General features: G+C 43.3%; 1 protein-coding gene across 1 annotated transcript in view; it reads right to left on the minus strand.

Annotated features, from left to right (window-relative positions):
* Window positions 1-899: 899 nt before the first annotated feature.
* The window catches only part of LOC143926367 (cryptochrome-2-like), a 44,288-nt gene continuing 23,055 nt past the window's right edge, over window positions 900-22,132 (minus strand). Inside the window, 4 exon segments of the mRNA XM_077450236.1 lie at window positions 900-1,012; window positions 3,979-4,181; window positions 17,732-17,883; window positions 20,857-21,168. Coding sequence (XP_077306362.1) covers window positions 900-1,012; window positions 3,979-4,181; window positions 17,732-17,883; window positions 20,857-21,168 — 780 coding nt within the window.

The raw sequence follows: 22,132 nt of genomic DNA on the forward strand, positions 1-22,132 counted from the left end.
TGACACTATTCCTCCCTCTGATACCAATAATGGGGCACTATTCCTACTATTGAAATCAATGATATTGCTCTATACCTCAAACTGACACCAATGATGGGGCACTATTCAGCCCACTGACAGCAGCAATAGGATGCTATTTCACCCCCTACTACCAAAGATGCATTGTTTACTCCCACTGATGCCAGGATAGTTTTTTTTTAATCCTGATGACCACAATTCAGCCCTCCTAAAGTCTGGAGGATATTAAACTGGCCCTTTGTTTAGAAAGTTTGGAGACCTCTGCTCTAAGCCAATCGAAGCTTTAAAGTGGTTCTAAAGGCTCAAGGTTTTTTTTACCTTCATGCGTTCTATGCATGAAGGTAAAAAGCCTTCTGTCTGCAGCCCGAGATAGATCTTCCTCCAGCAATGAGCGCTGGTGGGGGACCCTAGAAGAGGAGAATCAGGGCTGCAAAAAAGTGCCTTTAATATTACTTTAACGCTTGTGAGCACAAAGATCACTTTTTATTGTGCTTTTCTCTTTCTGTGCATTAATTGGCTGCCGAAGAAGGGTAGAACGTCATCATCCATTTTTTCTACAGGTCACCCATCAGATGGGCGAGTACCATTACCAGAATTGAAGGTGGGTTGTAGGAATGGGGATAAACGCAGAGCATGCCTATACCAAAACATTGTTTTCCCCAGGATTTCAGCTTTAAAAAGAAACCTCTCATTAAAAGTATATAAAAACATTAACAATGAACATCTCTTATTTGCTCTCTTTTGGCCTGTTCAGTATACCACTGAATTGGTTTTGTTATAATCGGTTTGATAAGCGCTTTACATTTTGATTCGCCCTTAAAATTATGAGACTGTCAAAGTGCTTTCAGTTTCTGAGCCATGTTGATAATCTCACTGGGGTGCTAAAAGTTTTGGGATGTCTCACCTGGATCAGAGGATCCCTGTTGAAAGGAAGCTGGATCTGCCATAGGACCACTGAGATCTTCCACAGAGGATGGCACAGAGGCCAAAATACCTAAATAAGCAAAACAATTTCTCTTAAAAATTGATAATGCATACTAGGGCCGAAACAACTAATCGATTAATCGGCAACTAATCGATTATGAAAATAGTTGACAACAATTTTCTTAATCGATTAATCGGCCAGCCGATTAGTTTGTCTGCGTACAGAATGCATTATGTGTTTACATATCAGGAAATACAGTGCAGCACACATACAGCTCATTACACCGTCCATACATGTCAGTAAGTGCCTGAGAACTTGCGAATGTGTGAGGAGCAATGCCTCATGGGACATGTAGTCCTGGGCAGGAAGTGAGTGGTTCTAAAGGCAGAAGAAGTTGTTTTAACTTGCTATAGGGGCACTCTATATTACACTTTGCAGCTTGTTATAGGGGGCACTCTGAATGCAGGAGGAGCCAGAAGCGTCAGTGGGGGACCCCAAAAGAGAAGAATCAGGGCTGCTCTGTGCAAAACCATTACACAACACAGGTAAGTAGAAGATATTTGTTGTTTAAAAAATAAAATCACTATAAAGACCCTGTGCAGGAAAGATCAGCATCTGAACCCAGAGAAGGTGGAGGCTGATAGACTGGAGGTAATAGAAGGCATTACAATTACATTTAAAGCAGCGTTCCAATTAAAAAAAAAAAATTAAAAAGTCAGCAGCTACAAATACTGCAGCTGCTGATTTTTAATAATCGGACACTTACCTGTCCCAGGGTCCAGCGATGCGTGGGAACGAAGCCCTGCTGGTCTCCCCCTCCTCTCTGCGGCGCCGGCATTGTCACAGAGGGTGCCTGGCTGTGCTGCGACTAGCCAGGCAATCATCTGGGACCTGTGACGTGCCCCAGAAGATTGCAGGGAGGGAGAGGGGAGAGGTGATCTTCCTTCTGGCACCGCAGGTGCGCCAGGAGAAAGTGGGAGCTGGAACCCTCTAAAAAGAGGGTCCCACCCCTCCCAAAAAAATGACATGCCAAACGTGGCATGTCAGGGGTTCACCTTCCCTTAAAGCGCAAGTTGCATTTTTGGGTTTGGCTGCTTTAAAGTAAACGTCTCCCAGTATTGTGCATTATATTTAAAATGATCATATCCAAAAAAAAAAAAAAAAGTCTCAGCTTTTAGTACTACTATAATATACTGTAATATAAAAGATTTAGATTTCCCTTCCACCCTTCATATAGCTTCATATCTGACTCCTAGTTAAAATGCCCATATATCCCACTTCTGGGTGTATTTATTATTTTCTATATGTACAAGTAATATATATTACTTTACAGTATAAATTAACCCCTTATAGAAGCGATTATCTGCTCTTTTTGTACTATAAAGGGCTACTTTTAGTTGAACCCCATTATGACAGGCGATACAAAGCATGCTGCTGCTAATAAACGTCTTAGGTCTGGTTCACACCTATGTGTTTTTTTGGTGCTTTTTGCAGAAACGCACTACAGTTCATGTAACAATTTCCTATGGGACACATTCACAGCTATGCTTTTTTCAGCCACTTTGAAAAAGCTCAAGACTTCTTTTCAACATAAAACGGTTCTTTTTTTGGTTCAATAGACTTCAATGGAATAGCTTCAGAAAAGCATATAGTGTGTTTTTTCAGCGATTTTCCTAATCTGCCCAACAACAAAGTGGCCAAATAAAAAAGCATAAAAAGCAAAATGCAAATCGCAGCAAAATTGGGTGTGCAAAAATACAAAATGCACAGCAAAAAGCACTGCAGAAATGCATCAAAAGCAAACGGCATAATGTGTGAACCGAGCCTTATGCTGGCCATATACATATCTATTTTCCGACGAGAATATTCCGACGAAAAATCTTTGTACATTTGCTGAATGAAAGACTGTTTGAAAATTTTACTTGTTTTTAACATTTGGTTTTAAAAAGAATGTAATTTCTGAACGAAAACGCATACACTGTCTGAAAATTCCTCTGATCAAGAAGTTTTCTATTCTGCTCCTTCAAACATTTCCCATCACTGTGGTCTAAAACGAACGTCGATTTGGCCCCCACTATTAGAAAATCAAAACGAACGTTCTTAAAATTCTATTTGTTTTTTTGAAGGAAGACATTGGGGGTTATTTATGAAAGGTAAACCCACTTCCCACTTGGAAGTGCAGTTGCTGTAGATCTGAGGGGTAGATCTGAAATGAGGGGAAGCTCTGCTGATTTTATCATCCAATCATGTGCAAGCTAAAATGCTGTTTTTATTTTCCTTGCATGTCCCCCTTGGATCTACAGCGACTGCACTTCCAAATGCACTTGTAGTGCAAAGTGGATTTGCCTTTTCGTAAATAACCCCCAATATTTTTGTATGGCTAGCATATAATATATTACAGTTCTGTCTGAAATTGGCAAAACAGTCTTTAAATTTTTTTTCTTTAAATAAAAAAAATGTGATCTGAGTTTCATATTTACCAGATTCAACCTCTAATAGTATATACATTATATCTTTTCTGTCTGTTATTTTCAGAGTGGATTAGAGCTTTTGTTCTCTAACCATATATTTGCTTATTTATATTTACCACTGAATTTCTGAATAAATTGCTTTTTTTTTTAAACTTTACATATTAACTAAATTATACACACACTTTAAGGTTATTATAACATCTAAATAATAATCGGCTAACAAATCGATCATGAAAATAATCGTTAGTTGCAGCCCTACTGCATACTACATTAGTAAGCATGCAAAGTACTGAGAGTTTATGCGAAGAAATGAAGGAGGAAGGCCTGGTATCATTCCCCACTTTTTTGGCTGCCTCAGCTGGAGTACAGAACAATGATTTCCCTGATTAGGGCTTCATTCGGACTTACTCCATACAATGTCGTTTATGCAGCTGAGAAGTCCATAAGATGGCCAAACACAGTTTGACAGACTGCCAAAACCCATGCTGAAAGACCAAACTTCATTTTGAGTTGGAAGGATTTTAGGACACTTTCGAGAAAGGATAACAGGCGCTGGATACTCACAGAGCCCTCGATAGCGAGACAGCTGCTGATAGAACGCATGAAACAGACCTATGTTCAATCTGCTGGCTTCAGCATGGTTGACAACGGGTTTGGGGTAATCGACACCCACAATGCACTTGGCTTCCTTCTGCACAGATTCTGGGGCGTTCCATGGCTCATATATGTAACGGGAAGGATAGCCTTTGACCACCGGCAGGTACCGTCTACAAGCCAAAAAGAGGTAAACCATTTAAGAAATGTACCCAATCAAACATACAGATACACACACACACACACACACACACACACACACACACACACACACACACACATATCTCTCAATCACACAAAAAAACATTACCCATTACCTTCTGTATTTATAAAATGTCAATATATTGAGTGAGTGACTTGTATAGCGCTACCTATGCGAACTGAATCGCCTCAGGGCGCTTTCTTGCCACCAGAGTCAATCTGCGGCTTTTTTTTTTTTGGCGTGGTCCTTTACCCCGTAAGGTCCTGACATGCTTACAAACACATACAACATTGACATACACATACACATATTAAGGCCAAGATATTCATAGACTTAACACAGCCAACCATGTGGGACTACAGGTCCCGATAGCCAAAAGGCATGACCCCCCAGGAGCAGAGTTGGAGTGTCAAGGTTGTCCACTAACAGATCACACAGATGCATTAACAAAGGTCCCCCGCATCAGAGCATATTACAATCTAATGTCCCCATCATAGTCATCATTCAAGCCCAAAATTAACAAACACTGAGAGGTATGGGCAGACAGCTGACACAGTCTGCAGGATCCTGGCATTGCTCCCACAATCTGCTGATCACAGGTGCAATGCTTTACAGGTTGCAGAGAAAAAAAATAATAAATGCACGTTTTTTTTGTTTTGTTTTTTTACCTGCAATAAGATATGCATTTATTTTTTACAAAAGGCGAACTTGGCCTTTAACTTGATATTCGTCTCCTGCAGTCCCCTGTACAGCAGAGCTCGGACTGGGAGAGGGAGATGCAGCTCAGGGAGCCAGTTAGTTGTGCTGCAGTGTTCAATGCTAAGAGGTGACAAGCTAATAGGAGGCAGAGCGAAAGAGATGGGCTCATCAGTATGCAGCTTCTCCTTTCACGGTCAAGTCATGGTTTGGAGGGGAGACAAAACCTCAAAGTTTTATTTAAAGTTGTGGTAAAGTCAAAGAAAGAGCACTGCCAGATTAATCTGTTTTACTAAGCCATACTACACAGCGTAAATGTTTGTATAAGAATTATGCCTCTAAAATACCTTATTGCAGATCGTTTTTGTTCGGTCACATGACCCCTGGCTGCTTTCCTTCCCCAATCTAAGGGCGACAGCAGGAGGGGCTGAGTACCCCCTCTGACGTCAGCTGGGAGGTCACGTGACCGCTGTGATGTCTGCTCTGCCCCTCCCGCTGTAGCACTTACGTTGGGGGAGGAGATCAGCCGGAGGTCATGTGACCGAACAGAAATGATCTGCAAAAAAGGTATTTAGAAGCATAATTTTATACAAACATCTACACTGTGTAATATGGCTTGGTAAAACAGAGGGACTTGCAGTAACCCTTCTATTACTTTACTGCTAGCTACGAATAGCACCAGGAGGGGAGGTGCAGGGCAAGTTTGGAGACCGTTCACATACAGGAGCTAACAGGCCAGGAGGGAGGGGAAAAGAGGAGAACAGCAGGAAGGTGGAGGCACATAAACTGACCACGGTGTTATGGAGCAGCAGCCATGATTACCGTGGTCAGTTTACATAGGGGGACATAGGAACAGGTTGGATCAACCAAGTTTTTTACAGCATAGAAAGTAACAGATAAGACAGAACAAGCACTGTGCTGTTTAACCTGCTATAACAGAAACAGGATATGTTTTTTTCTTAGGGTTACAACCTCTAACTGCAATATAGAAAAAGAGGAATTTTAACTTGCCTATAAATTCCATATCTTGGCGTACAGTAGAGTACACCGACAAAATATTGACATCAGAACTTGGGATACAGTCTTGTACCTTCAGGTGATTGGACACTGGCAACCTTCCAAGGACAGGCCCCCTGGACACCTCCCCTACAACCCTACCCCACTCCGTGGCTCCTCAATTTTATAGCAAGCAATGTCGCGTAAACAAGGAATGGAGGAGAGGATGTCCCGTAACGTTCTCCAAGATATGGCATTTACAGGCAAGTCAAAACGTCTCTCATCTTAAATCAAAGTACAGGACACAGACAAAGTATTCATACACTCTGGGATCTCCCCAAGCAATGAACAAGAAGGATGGGCAACAACTGGGCAAACAGAACTGTGCCAGCAGGCCCAATAACAAGGATAAACGATACTCATCTTCAGAGTGCCGCTGGAAGATCCTTGCAGCCAAAGGATGCATCTGCAGAAGAATGGATATCTGACTGGTAGAACTTGGAAAAAAGTATGAACAGAGGACCAAGTACACAACACAATGTGTCCTTGAGTGTAAGTTTGAGCAATCAAATTTCTCATCCATCTTGCAATGGTGGACTTGGAAGCAGGGGTGACCCTTGCGAGGTCCTGAGGACAGGACAAACAGGGAATTAGTCTGCTTGCTTAAAGCTGTAGCTTTGAGGTGACTATTGGCTTTAACAATGCCCAGACAACGAAGAGAGGTTTCCTTTGAATGTTGTGGAGCAGAGATAGTAGGACTATGACCTTGTTAGGTGCAAGACTGATGTCACTTTGAGAAGAAAGGATGGTCTTGGGTGTTAGGCAACCTTGTATTTGTAAACGGATGAGGAACGGCTCCTTACAGGAGAGCCACCAACTCAAAGACATGTCTGACAGCAACCAAAAAGGCTATTCTGCAGGTAACGTCATCTAAGGGAATATCTAAGGGGAGTCTCTGCAAGTCACAGAGAATTCCAGGAACTATGACATCACCCATCAGCTTCCATTGTCTCCCCTGCAGCAGTCACTCCATGACACAGGAAAGCAAAATCTTCTGCATCACGTGATCAGAACAGGGTGGATTAGAAAGGTATTTACACATGTTTGTTTGTTTTTTACAGCACTATTGGAAGCTGAAGATGGTTGGGGAGCAATGGTTTTAAATATTGTTATATGTAGCCTTTGCTTCCACTTCAAGACCTGATTTTAGGAAGGCCGGAAATTGAGGCACAGTGTAATCTCTGGGGCTAAAGCATCTGTGTTCACACCATTCAAAGAAGGATTTCGGGATATGATAGTAGATCAACTTGGAAGCAGCTTTTCTTGCTTTTAGCAAGGTAGGAATATCAAACTCAGCCACCCCTCTGTTTACTAAGACCTGGGCTTTAACAGCTGTTCTGTTAAAGACAGTTACCATGCAGCAGGTTGGATAAGAAGGCCTTAAGATAGCAGATCTTGTCTGTTGGGAAGAGGTCAAGGATTGTCTGCTAGAAGTCTAAATATGTCTGTGTACCAGGTTCTTCTGGGCTGATTCTATGCAACAAGAATCACCATTTTCCGCCAACAAACTTGCACTGGAGAGAAGGCCTGATCACCACAGGTCTGGGACCCAGAGAAAGGCCAAGCACCAGATGTCCTCCACTTCTGAGTGAGGGTGCCCCTTCATTGGGAAGAGGGCTTCAGGGAAGACTTTCTGGGCTTGTGGCCCAAGTCTTGTGACAAAAGGGAAGGGCTAAACTTCGGGTTGGAAGTTGAAGTCTGCATAAATCAGTTAGGTGCTCTGAGGTTTGAGAAGGTAGAGAGGATTTTGGGATCTTTCGCTGAGAGGGTAAAACCTTCCCTCTGGTGACATCTTTGATGAATTGGTCAAGTGCCTCTCCTTTTAACAGACAGCTTCAGCTGTCCAGACTTTTTGCCACAAGATTCTGTGCATGTGAATGGAAATTAGAGCCTTTCTGGAAATTGGTCTCAGGACAGGTTTGGGGCATCCACACAAAAGAGCAGAGCAGAAGGGAATTCCTCTTTTAATGCACAGTCCTGGAAAACAAGGTTATTCATTGCCCCAGTTAGCTGCAGTTTGACATACTGAAATTGCAGCATTCGCTGGTTGTCATTCTGGACCTGCAAAAATAAAGAGAGTCTTTAAGAGCATCTCAAACTTTCTATCTGCAGAATCTTTGCAGCATAAAGGGTGGGAGGAAGCACCTGAGCCCTTTATAAATGGGAAGGAATTGCCAGCAAAATGTGCTACCTGTGGTGTGATGTACAGTGGTGTGAAAAGTGTTTGCCCCCTTCCTCATTTCCTGTTCCTTTGCATGTTTGTCACACTTAAGTGTTTCGGAACATCAAACCAATTTAAACAATAGTCAAGGACAACACAAGTAAACACAAAATGAAATTTGTAAATGAAGGTGTTTATTATTAAAGGTGAAAAAAAATCCAAACCATCATGGCCCTGTGTGAAAAAGTGATTGCCCCCTAAACCTAATAACTGGTTGGGCCACCCTTAGCAGCAACAACTGCAACCAAGCGTTTGCGATAACGTGCAATGAGGCTTTTACAGCGTCCTGGAGGAATTTTGGCCCACTCATCTTTGCAGAATTGTCCTAATTCAGTTACATTAGAGGGTTTTCGAGCATGAACGGCCTTTTTAAGGTCATACCACAACATCTCAATAGGATTCAGGTCAAGACTTTGGCTAGGCCACTCCAAAGTCTTCATTTTGTTTTTCTTCAGCCATTCGGTGGTGGACTTGCTGGTGTGTTTAGGATCATTGTCCTGCTGCAGAACCCAAGTTCGTTTCAGCTTGAGTACACGAACAGATGGTCGGACATTCTCCTTCAGGATCTCTTGGTAGACAGCAGAATTCATAGTTCCTTTTATCACAGCAAGTCTTCCAGGTCCTGAAGCAGCAAAACAGCCCCAGACCATCACACTACCACCACCATATTTTACTGTTGGTATAATGTTCTTTTTCTGAAATGCAGTGTTCCTTCTACGCCAGATATACTTGGACACACACCTTCCAAAGAGTTCCACTTTTGTCTCATCGGTCCACAGAATGTTGTCCCAAAAGTCTTGGGGATCATCAAGATGTGTTGTGGAGAAATTGAGACGAGCTTTGATGTTCTTTTTGCTCAGCAGTGGTTTTCTCCTTGGAACTCTGCCATGCAGGCCATTTTTGCCCAGTCTTTTCCTGATGGTGGAGGCATGAACGCTGACCTTAACTGAGGCAAGTGAGGCCTGCAGTTCCTTGGACGTTGTTGTGGGGTCTTTTGTGACCTCTTGGATGAGTCGTCGCTGCGCTCTTGGGGTAATTTTGGGCGGCCGGACACTCCTGGGAAGGTTCACCACTGTTCCATGTCTTCGCCATTTGTGGATAATGGCTCTCACTGTGGTTCGCTGGATTCCCAAAGCTTTGAAAATGGCTTTATAACCCTTTCCAGACTGATAGATCTCAATTACTTTCTTTCTCAATTGTTCCTGAATTTCTTTGGGTCTCGGCATGATGTGTAGCTTTTAAGGATCTTCTGGTGGACCTTACTGTGTCAAGCAGCTCCTATTTAAGGGATGCCTTGATTGTAAACAGGTGTGGCAATAATCAGGCCTGGGTGTGGCTAGAGAAATTGAACTCACAGTTATAGTATGTTTTAACAAGGGGGCAATCACTTTTTCACACAGGGCCATGATGGTTTGGATTTTTTTTCACCTTTAATAATAAACACCTTCATTTACAAATTGCATTTTGTGTTTACTTGTGTTGTCCTTGACTATTGTTTAAATTGGTTTGATGTTCCGAAACACTTAAGTGTGACAAACATGCAAAGGAACAGGAAATGAGGAAGGGGGCAAACACTTTTTCACACCACTGTACACCTGATCATCATCCGGAGACCCCGCTCTGAGTGGTTGCATTTTAGCGCTAAATTGGAATTAAAAGACAGTAAGGTGGGTTTTTTTTTATAAGAATTTGAAGATAAAACTATAAAGAATTTGTTTAGGCTAAGAAGGGGTAAAGCTATTTGTATGAGGGAGGGGCCAACCAGGAGACATGTCCTCAAAAGCTTGCCAGTGTCCAATTACCTGAAGGTACGAGCCTATAGCTCATGGGGTATGAATACTTTTCTATGTCTTGTACTGCAAGATAAAGATAGAACAGTGCTGTATGGTAAGGCTGGGTAAATTCCAAGACTGGATGGACAAACACAAATCCTTTGGCTGGTAAAACAGCTTCCTTATATGTATTATGCTATTGTACAGTGAGGGAAAAAAAGTATTCGATCCCCTGCTGATTTTGTACATTTGCCCACTGACAAAGAAATGATCAGTCTATAATTTTAATGGTAGGTTTATTTTAACAGTGAGAGACAGGACGAAAATATCCAGAAAAACACAGTTCAAAAAAGTTATACATTGATTTGCATTTTAATGAGTGAAATAAGTATTTGATCCCCTATCAGCAAGATTTATGGCTCCCTGGTGTCTTCTATACAGGTAATGAGCTGAGATTAGGATCACTCTCTTAACCACTTGAGATCCGCGCTATAGCCAAATGACGGCTACAGCGCGGATCTCCTTTTCCGGGACGACGTCAATAGACGTAGTCCCGTGTACGAGCGGCCTGCGCGCCCCCTGAGGGGCGCACGCGGCGCGCTCTGTGATCGGCGAGTCCATGAGACTCGCCTGATCACCGATCCGTGCAAGGGGTCGATCCAGACCCCTTATCACGTGATCAGCTGTCAGTCAATGACAGCTGATCATGTGATATAACGGAGCCGGTAATCGGCTATTATTCCTCCTCGCGCTGACAGCGAGGAGAAAAAAAAAAAGCCGATCATCGGCGGCCGTGATCGGGACATCAGTCCCGATCACGGCCAGCCCTGCTAGCGCCCACCTGCCCCCTGCCAGTGCCCACCTGCCCCCTGCAGTGCCACACTTATTAAAAGTGCCCCCCGTCAGTGCCACCCAGCAGTGCCCACAGTGCCACCCAGCAGTGCCACCCACAATCTGCCTCAAAGGTGCTGCACCCCAGTGCCACATATCCGTGCCCATCAGTGTCATCTACCAGTGCCCAGCAGTGCCACCTATCAGAGCCACCTATCAGTGCCACCTATCAGTGCCCATCAGTCCCATCTATCAGTGGTACCTACCAGTGCCCATCCGTGCCACCCATCCGTGCCATCTTATCTGTGCCCATCTTTGCCGCCTTATCTGTGCCTATCAGTGCCCACCAATGCAGCCCATCAGTGCCCACCAATGCAGCCCATCAGTGCCCACCAATGCAGCCCATCAGTGCCCACCAGTGCAGCCCATCAGTGCCCACCAGTGCAGCCCATCAGTGCCGCCTAATCAGCGCACTTCAATGAAGGAGAAAAATGATCCGTTTGCAAAATTTTATAAACAAACTATTAAAACATGATTATTTTTTTTTTGCATCTTTTTTTGTTTGTTTAGCAAAAAATAAAACTCCCAGCTGTAACTAAATACCACCAAAAGAAAGCTCTATTTGTGGGAAAAAAAATGATAAAAATTTAATTTGGGTACAGTGTTGTATGCCCGCGCAATTGTCATTCAAAGTGCATCAGCGCTGAAAGCTGAAAATTGGTCTGGGACTGAGGGGGGTTTAAGTGCCCAGTAAGCAAGTGGTTAAAGGGGGGTGCTCCTAATATCAGCTTGTTACCTGTATAAAGGTCACCTGTCCACAGAAGCAATCAGATTCCAATCTCTCCACCATGGCCAAGACCAAAGAGCTGTCCAAGGATGTCTAGGACAAGATTGTAGACCTACACAAGGTTGGAAGGGACTACAAGACCATCGCCAAGCAGCTTGGTGAGAGGGTGACAGTGTACAGGCCCGTCGGAATTTTGCTAATGAACATCTGAATAATTCAGAGGAGAACTGGGTGAAAGTGTTGAGGTCAGATGAGACCAAAATTGAGTTCTTTGGCATCAAATCAACTCGCCGTGTTTGGAGGAGGAGGAATGCTGCCTATGACCCCAAGAACACCATCCCCACCGTCAAACATGGAGGTGGAAACATTATGCTTTGGGGTTGTTTTTCTGCTAAGGGGACAGGACAACTTCACTGCATCAAAGGGACAATGGACGGGGCCCTGTACCGCCAAATCTTGGGGGAGAACCTCCTTCCCTCAGCCAGGGCATTGAAAATGGGTCATGGACGGGTATTCCAGTATGACGACAATGACCCAAAACACACGGCCAAGGCAACAAAATAATGGCTCAAGAAGAAGCACATTAAGGTCCTGGAGTGGCTCAGCCATTCTCCAGACCTTAATCCCATAGAAAATATATGGAGGGAGCTGAAGGTTCGCGTTACCAAACATCAGCCTCAAAACCTTAATGACTTGGAGGGGATCTACAAATAGCAGTGGGACAAAATCCCTCCTGAGATGTGTGCAAACCTGGTGGCCAACTACAAGAAATGTCTGACCTCTGTGATTGCCAACAAGAGTTGTGCCACCAAGTACTAAGTCATGTTTTGCGAAGGGGTCAAATACTTATTTTACTCATTAAAATGCAAATCAATTTATAACTTTTTTGAAATGCATTTTTCTGGATATTTTTGTAGTTCCGTCTCTCACCGTTTAAATAAACCTACCATTAAAATTATAGACTGATCATTTCTTTGTCAGTGGGCAAACTTACAAAATCAGCAGGAGATCAAATACTTTTTTCCCCTCGTTGTATTTAGCTGGTTACCTGGAGTTCACTTTTAACCTACCATTATGAGGATTAGTTTGGACTGCTTTTGGATTTACTTGCCAGGAATCACTTTAATTAATAAATAACAGTTTCTTTGAAGGCAAGCACAGCACTATCACATTTAACATGTGAAATACATCTGAACACTTCAAGTCCTATTATGGTGTATAGAGAGTGATGCCCCAGTGCAGTCATACAGGTAAGATCTCAAGGCCCCTTTCACACCGAGGCGGTTTTCAGGCGCTACAGCGCTAAAAATAGTGACTGAAAAAAACGGCCCCTTTCACTCCAGTGTGAAAGCCGGAGGGCAGTGCGCTGGCAGGACGGTGAAAAAAGTCCTGCTAGCCGCATCTTTGGAGCGGTGAAGGAGCTGTGTTATTCACCGATCCTAAACTGCTCCTACCCATTGAAATCAATGGGGCAGCGCGGCTATACCGCCGGCAATTGTTTTAACCCTTTTTCGGCTGCTAGCGGGGGTTAAAACCGGCCTGCTAGTGACTGCTAAAATGACGGTAAAGCGCCTCTAAAAATAGCGTTGCTTTACTGCCGACGCCCCAGTGTGAAAGGGGCCTAAGTGACTCCCAACAAGTGAATTCAAGTATAATGCAAGTAAAGTTCATTATTATTATGATGATGAAGGGCAAAGCTTCAAACATGACACAGTCACCTAAAACTTAGCCTTATCACTAGACATGGGTTCCAACATTTTCTGCAAAAAGGCTAAAAAAAAAACTACATGGCAACAAAACACTAGTTTAGGTTTCATCAGAGTGACTCCCATAGAAAAATACAACATGAAGTTCTGTGGCTGAAAATGTATTGGCAGCAAATTGTTCATCTAACAGCGGCCTTAATCTGGACCCAACACGGGCCACAATATTAGATTAGGTACTTTAAGCTATTAAGTCTTACCTTATCCTCAGCGTCTGACCACAGTGTGACGTCAGCGTCCTGGAGATATCCTGGGCATACCCCATATAGCTTTTGAATACATGGAGTGTGCAACTGTGCTGCTGCATTCCTTCATGAGAGCTTGGGATTTTAACATTCTCCAGGATTTCAACAGAAGCAGCGCGACATCACCCCATGCAGGGGTAAAAGGAATATTTACCTACTTCCTTTTCATACAGTTTTTTTTATTTTTATTGTAAAGCTGAAATATATGATGGCAGAGGGGGTTTATGTATCCCTAATCTAAACCCCAAGACCTTTTCTATCTGTATTCTATTCTATTGGTCCTGCACAGAACACACAGTACTAAAGTAAACTTCCTTGTAAAAACAGAGGAGCTACAGGATCTCACAAAAGGAAGTACACCCCTCACATGTTTGTAAATATTTTCTTCTATCATTCCATGTGACAACACTGCAGAAATGACACTTTGCTACAATGTAAAGTAGTGAGTGTACAGCTTGTATAACAGTGTGAAAGTAAGTACACCCCTAAGTGAATATGTCCAAATTGGGCCAAAAGTATCAATATTTTGTGTGGCCACTATTATTTTCCAGCACTGCCTTAACCTCTCTTGGGCATGGAGTTCACCAGAGCTCCACAGGTTGCCACTGGAGTCCTCTTCCCCTCCTCCATGATGACATCACAGAGCTGGTGGATGTTCGAGACCTTGTGCTCCTCCAGCTTCCATTTGAGGAGGCCCCACAGATGCTCAATAAGGTTTAGGTCTGGAGACATGTTATGCCAGTCCATCACCTTTACCCTCAACTTCTTTAGCAAGGCAGTGGTCGTAATCATGTTGGAATACTGCCCTGTGGCCCAGTCTCGGAAGGGAGGGGATCATGGTCTGCTTCAGTATGTCACAGTACATGTTGTTATTTATGGTTCCCTCAATGAACTGTAGCTCCCCATTGCCGGAAGCACTCATGCAGCCCCAGATCATGACATTCCGACCACCATGCTTGACTGTAGGCAACACACACTTGTCTTTGTACTCCTCACTTGGTTATCGCCACACCTTGACACCATCTGAACCAAATAAGTTTATCTTGGTCTCATCAGACCACAGGATATGGTTCCAGTAATCCATGTCCTTAGTCTGCTTGTCTTCAGCAAACTGTTTGCGGGCTTTCTTGTGCATCATCTTTAGAAGAGGTTTCCTTCTGGGATGAAAGCAATGCAGACCAATTTGATGCAGTGTGCGGCGTATGGTCTGATCACTGACAGGCTGACCCCCCAACCCTTCAACCTCTGCAGCAATGCTGGCAGCACTCATACGTCTAATTTCCAAAAACAACCTCTGGATATGACACTGAGCAAGAGCACTCAACTTTTTTGGTTGACCATGGCGAGGCCTGCTCTGAGTGGAACCTGTCCTATTAAACCGCTGTATGGTCTTGCCCACCATATTGCAGCTCAGTTTCAGGGTCTTGACAATCTTCTTATAGCCTAGGCCATCTTTATGTAGAGCAACAATTCTTTTTTTTTAGATCCTCAGAGAGTTCTTTGCCATGAGGTGCCATGTTGAACTTCCAGTGACCAGTATGAGCGAGTGAGAGCGGTAACACCAAGTTTAACACACCTGCTCCCCATTTACAACTGAGACCTTGTAACGCTAATGAATCACATGACACCGGGGTGGGAAAATGGCTAATTGGGCCCAATTTGGACATTTTCACTTAGGGGTGTACTCACTTGTGTTGCCAGTGGTTTAGACATTAATGGCTGTGTGTTGAGTTGTTTTGAGGGGACAGCAAATTTACACTGTTATGCAAGCTGTACACTCACTACTTTACATTGTAGACAAGTGTCATTTCTTCAGTGTTGTCACATGAAAATATAGAATAAAATATTTACAAACATGTGAGGGGTGTACTTACTTCTGTGAGATACTGTATATATGGGCCGACACTGGTAAGTAATATAAGAGATCTGAATAAAGCTTGGGCACAGCTCACTAATGCATGCTGAAATCTCATTGTTCAAGTACCGTTCCCTTTTCGGATTAGAGATGGGAAAGGTACTAGCATGGCATGCACACCACACCTATTCGTGTGAAGTCCCAATAGTGTGTGACAACTAAAGACTTATTGATCTGATCTATCATGCTCTGTAAATTATCTGTCTGATATGACCACCTTAGGAGGTCCAAAGCAGGAAAAAAAGGAACGTAGACCCAAAACAATTACAGCAAGAATGCCAATGTGCTCAAATGATGTCATACTAAACCTCCAACAACATAATTCCCCTTTATCATATGATATGGAAGGGGGGGGGTGTACAAACAAGTGGACATGCAGTACAGATTTAGGCCGCGTACACACGCGGGGACTGTTCGCTCAACTTTGTCCGTCAAAGAGTTTCAGCGGACAGTCCGCTCAAAATTAGCATGGACGGACTTGCCCACACACGACGAACGAACAGTCCGCTGAAACCGTGCGCGATGACGTGAACGGCACGTACGACGGGACTAGAAAACGACGTCCTATACACTGCAATACAACTTTCGGCGTGTAAATTCTTTCTGAGCATGCGCGGAACTTAGTTTGACGAACAAGCCTACACACGAGGGGACTGTCCGCTCAAACAAAGTTTCAGCGGACAGTTTTTCGGAAATTCCGAAAAACTTTGTTCAGCAGACTGTTCGCTGAAACTGTCCGCTGAAAGCCCACACACGAGCGGACTGTCCGCCGAAACACTGTTCAGCGGACAAAGTTGAGCGAACAGTCCCCGCGTGTGTACGCGGCCTCAGGTCTGCTTCAATGTGACCCCAACTGCTAAATGCATACCTTAATCTGAACTTTAATACCATCATGGTCATAAACTCATTTTGTACAAACTGGATACACACTTCAAAATTCGCCAACTTTGTGTATCATCACAGCGCCACACACAACCCTACCCCAGCCGCTACTTAAATATATGAGTACATAAACCAGAAGGTGAATAAAGAAATATATATAAATTACCACATAAACCACCTTGTAGCGCTCGACTTATAAAAAAAATATATGCTACAAAAATTTTTTATCATTGATTGCAATACTGTGTTTTCCCAAAATCTATATAAATTCGCATATGCAAAATCACTTATAATCAAAAAGCGATAAAATACAATACAGATGTGAAACAAAATAGTCCATAAGAAAAAAATCTAAAATGAAAAAAAAACTTTTCCTTGTGTGAAAAATCAGTGTCCATATAATGAAAGCCTTCACCACACCCTTGGTGTTCGTGACCCCCCTCGTTGGAGCACTCACCAGCTGCAGCGCTCATCACTCTCGTGTTGAGCTAGATAAGTGTTTAAGATCTTTTTAATGATGTCAGTAGATGTTCGGCAATCACTTGCAGTATAATTCCCTTAAGGTATCACTGGAATTCCCCCTAAAAATACCTCAGAGAGAAAGAAAGACTTTCCATAGTGTAACACTGTAAAAATATTTTAATCTCGATGCACTCACATGAACATAACTTGAATGAAAGCACTTACAAATCACTTCACTCCTCAGCAACAGCTCCCTTGTCTCCAAGGCATTGGTGGTCACACTAGATACTGGCAGGATTAGCGGCACAAATACTGTCTCTAACTCTTATTTACTGCTGTTTGGTACCTGACAGCGAAGCATAGAGTTTGAATCCAGCGCCACAATCTTCCAGTCCTCTCTCCTGTGTCACCTCCTCCCTCCGCCTCAGCTGTAATCCTTAGTATGTCAAAAGATAGTTGCCAGATAGCCACGCCCCCGACATGTTTCGTCACAAGACTTCCTCATGGGATCCCTATCGCTTTTTGATTATAAGTGACTTTGCATATGCGAATTTATATAGATTTTGGGAAAACACAGTATTGCAATCAATGAAAAAATTTTGTTGCATATATTTTTTTATAAGTCGAGCGCTACAAGGTGGTTTATGTGGTAATTTATATATATTTCTTTATTCACCTTCTGGTTTATATAAACTCATTTTATTTTCACTGGGATAGACGCCATCATGGTGGTACTGATGTCAAAAAATGTTGTGCAATAAAATTCTGTTGCCCATTTACCATGTGTCAAATATAGGCACCGAAAAACCTACTCCAAAATGAAGCAATACACTCCCCTGAAAACATAAGCACAATAATTTAGTCCTTACAAATATTTGTGTCACCACACACCTGACATAGTCCCCGCTGGGATCCGTCCGTCCTCCGAAGCCCACAGGGCAGTAACAGTGGAAGAACTGCTGGAAGAATGCGCTGCACGACAGCCACATCCAACTTCCTGCGTTTACGCTGAAATCCGCGTCCAGCAGAAGTTCATCAAACACCTGCAGACAGAGACACAGACTAATGAACAGAATTATAGGGGAATTGGCAGTCAGCAGCTCGGTCTAAACACTGACCCTCCCTGCATAATGCTGCAGTTTGGCAAATCACAGGCATCCTAGGAGTCAATAATCCAAAGGATTGCAAAAGAAAGGCAATGCTTTTCATCTCTCAGTACCTTCTATTATTACTAATTAAAGTGTTACTAAACCCACAACAGTAAAAGCTGTCTGTATTAGGGGTGGATCCAGAGTCTAGTTTTGGGAGGGGCACTGCCAGAAAATAAAAAAAATTGAGGGGAATTTATCGGGGAAATGGCTGGTATTGGTGCGTCAATCATCCTGGCACCATGGTTGTTATGGTGTCAGGATGATTTAAGTGCATTTGTTCTTATATTACATTGTTAAATAAAATGAAATAGTTAAACTCACAATATTGCAGAATCAGTGGGAGCCCTGAGTGTGTCACTAGCCACCGTCGCCTGCCACAAGTTATGGATAGTCACAAGTTGTGAATTGTCACTTGCCACAAGTTGCAGATTGTCACTTGCCACAAGTTGCAGATTAGGGGTGCAATGGATCAAAAAACTAACGGATTGGATCATTCCTTGGATCAGAGTCACGGATCGGATCATTTTTAGGATCAGCAAATAATAATTGAATTTGCAAAAACCTGTGAAAATAACACCATCATATAGTCCCCACTGTAATATCCACGTCATCTCCCCCACTGTAATATTGGTTGATTATGGCTGGGTATGGCAGAGTATTGGTAGAATATTGGCTGGGTATGGTAGAGTATTGGCAGAGTATTGGCACACAGCGCTGCTGCCATCCAATCTCTCCCCTCCACTGTAAAGATCAGTACAGAGAGGGGAGAGAGGGGAGAGAGGAACCAGCGTCATGACATGATTTGACGGAGCAATCACATTGTAAACGGTTGCCGGGTGTACAAAGATGGCCGCCTCTCCGGAGCTAGGCCGAAGCCGCATCCTTTCCTAAGGCTGAGGCCACGGAGCACTCCGCGGATCACAGCGTGTGCTGATCCGAACAGGGTGACCCGTTCGGATCACAGATCGGTGATGATCCCTTGCATCCCTATTGCAGAATGTCACTTGCCACGTCACCTGCCAGAGGTTGCGGATTGTCACTTGCCACAAGTTGCGGATTGTCACTTGCCACTTCAACTACAACACGTTGAGGATTGTCATTTGCCACACAGTGTGGACTGTCACTTCCCGTGTCCCAGACTGAAGTCAGGCAGCAGAGAGATGATGTAATCTCTCTGCTGCCAGCGAGGGAGGACCTGCAGGGATGCAGGGCGGTGAGAGATATCATCTCTCTGCTTCCCCCGCCCGCCGCCCACTCACCTGCCCACTGGCCCGCCCTTCGAGGCGCCCGCTCACTCACCCGCAACAAAATTTCTCGTCAATTGCCCTGTTGCGCCCCCCCCCCGGTCTATATAAAGCATTCTTGTTAGACTCACCAGTGGAACTTAAGGGGTTGATCCTCTGCATTGTGTAAAAAAGGTTGTTCTATCCTGTATGCACAGATCCTCCCCCTCCTGCACTGTCTATCTACGAACAAACAGCTAAAGCAGGCAGAGTAGCCAACCTGCACATGCTCAGTTGTGTCTTTTATGCTGGAGAGAATAATTACTTATTCTCTGCGCTAGCCAGGTCACATGATTTTGGCATCACACATGCGGGTGTGTATACAGGCTGTAGTGGAAATCTCCTCCTTCCTGAATTCTCAGCACTGGAGAAACTGTGCAGTTTATCACTGACCGTGGTATACAGATCAGCCAAAAAGGTATATATAGTGGCAGTATTTTAAATTTAAAAAGAAGATTTATAAGCTGTGGGCACAGTGGGGGGGGGGGGGTGAATTATTTTCATATTACTGGATTTAGTAACACTTTATTTAACAAAGAGATAAAAAAGACAAAACAAATGCAAGGCATGTCAAGATTCCTAATCCTTTTTCAAAGTATAAAGTGTATATAAACAAACACTAAGAAGGTGTGTGTGTGCATTATATATTCTTTAGTCCCTACACACTTGCAGTCATAGAGTGACAATGCAGCTCCTCCATAAATATATCATTTTAGCAACTAAGTGTTGTCACCGGGTTTCAGAAGTGTGCTGCTGGCAGATCTCCACATAAAAACAAAGGGGGGAAGAAAAGTTTGAAAAAGAAAAAGCAAGGACTGGTAGGCTGCAATATATTACATTTTTGCTCTTGGGTTTAAATGTGATAAGTACAGCTTTTGAAACAAATAAAAATAAATAATAATTATAAATGCACTTTTGCAGGTACAAAATGCATTTATTATTATTATTTTTTTTTCTAAGGAGCTTGCACAGAATGGCACCCACAATCAGCTGACTGTCAGCATAGCAGTCTGCCCATACCTTCCATAAGGGCAGGCAGTTATCCGAGAGCAGAAAGATCAATGGACTACGAAAGTGCTCACCAGCACCCTCTCAGTTCAAGTGACATTCCTCCCTTTCCTGAAACTAAAATTCCGCTGTCACTAACTACAAGCAGGCTGGCACCTGTAATGTCTCTTCTGCGATAATATACACCTACCTGCCTGCTTATGGTCTTCTCCTTCATGTAAACTGAGCTGTCCAAGCTCAGTTCAAGCCATGCACAGGAATTCCATCATCCCGTGCCGGCCAATGAAGATAGATGAAGACCAGAGCTGGCGAGGCACAGGGACTGTTGAAGGAAAAGTTAGTTTATAGCTGCGCTTCAAGCTTTTGCCTGGGTCTAACCAGATAGGTCGGCTTATTTCAGAGATCAGGTGAGGTCGGACAGTTTCCACCATGTTAAATATCAGACAATAATGCACATGGCTTCAGATGATCTCTCAGCCACTGACGAATTCTGAGGATTTGGACCCAGGCAAGCCCAGTTTTGACTGGTGCTCCAAGTTGCTGATTATTATTCTAAAAACCGCATCTATCTCACCTTAACCCCGCACTCCCAGCTATTCCACAGGTCACCTCGGGTCAAGAAACAGGCAACGGCATGCCTCGCCAGGTGGTGTATCCAGCCCTCCTGCCTCAACTGTGTCATGATGGCATCAATCCAGGGGAAGCCAGTCTTTCCTTCTGTCCACTTTGCCAGTGCCTCAGGGTTCTTGTCCCATGGGATCTGTACACAGATTGGATTCCCTTCCATTTGGTCGAACTTGGGGTTGTTGGTAGCTGCCGTATAGAAAAACTCTCTCCATAAGAGCTGACCGAAGAGGGAGAGAGGTGGGGGGCTATTTTCCTTCACCTGTTGTGGAAAAAAAAAAAAAAAAAAAACACACCATATGAGTTTCCTCCTTTGTTATTGGCACAATTTCATCCTTTTTTATTGGACTACATATCCCATGATCCCTGACCACTGTTTACAACAGTGGAAAGACAGAAGGCAGGTAAAAATGATGGCCAATAGAATAATCCTACCCACCAGACTAATTACACGGACATACTTACATGTCATGTAGAAAACTACATGAGTGTATTATAGGTTAATAGTCATTGATTTATAAGAAACTTAGAGGTATTTTGTATAATACTAAACTATGATAGCTTACAGATTCTCTATATCTATCTATGATATAGAGAGAATCTGTAAGCTATCATAATTTAGTATTATACAAAATACCTCCAAGTTTCTTAGAAATCAATGACTATTAACCTATAATACAAGAGAGATTTAACCTATAATACGAGAGAGATTTAACCTATAATACGAGAGAGAGAGAGAGAGATAATTTTTAAAGCTCAACTGTCATCTCTGTCCAGCAGCGGCTCCTTCTCTGACCCGCTGTTGACTCACCGACAGTCCCATTCGCTTTAATGGGACAGCTGATGATGCGGCGGTGACACAACAAGGTGAGGGACGTGGCGGCAGCGGGTAAGTGGATGCCCATTAACAGGCGCTGCCATGATGAATATGAAATGACAGGTGCTCTTTACCTGTAAGGACTTATTCTTGCTGGTAGTTAGAATCTTTAATATTTGCAAACAAAATGAAGGTTTCCCCATTTAGAGTAATGAGCTGTCAGGTTAATAAAACGGCGATATCCGAACCGATCAATCATACAGTTTGTAGTGTACATAGATTTGCAAAACAATGCGATAAAGGAATATTCCTGAACTTTGTTTATATCTCGTGGTTACTGTGAAGTTGTGTGAATGCACCGATGCAGTGCATGATATCTCAGCTTGCAGAGCTTGGATTCATTGAAAGT

Source organism: Lithobates pipiens, unplaced genomic scaffold (genome assembly GCF_037356315.1).
Source record: "Lithobates pipiens isolate NorthernLeopardFrog02 unplaced genomic scaffold, aLitPip1_a1.2 Scaffold_10, whole genome shotgun sequence".
Lineage (NCBI taxonomy): Eukaryota > Metazoa > Chordata > Amphibia > Anura > Ranidae > Lithobates > Lithobates pipiens.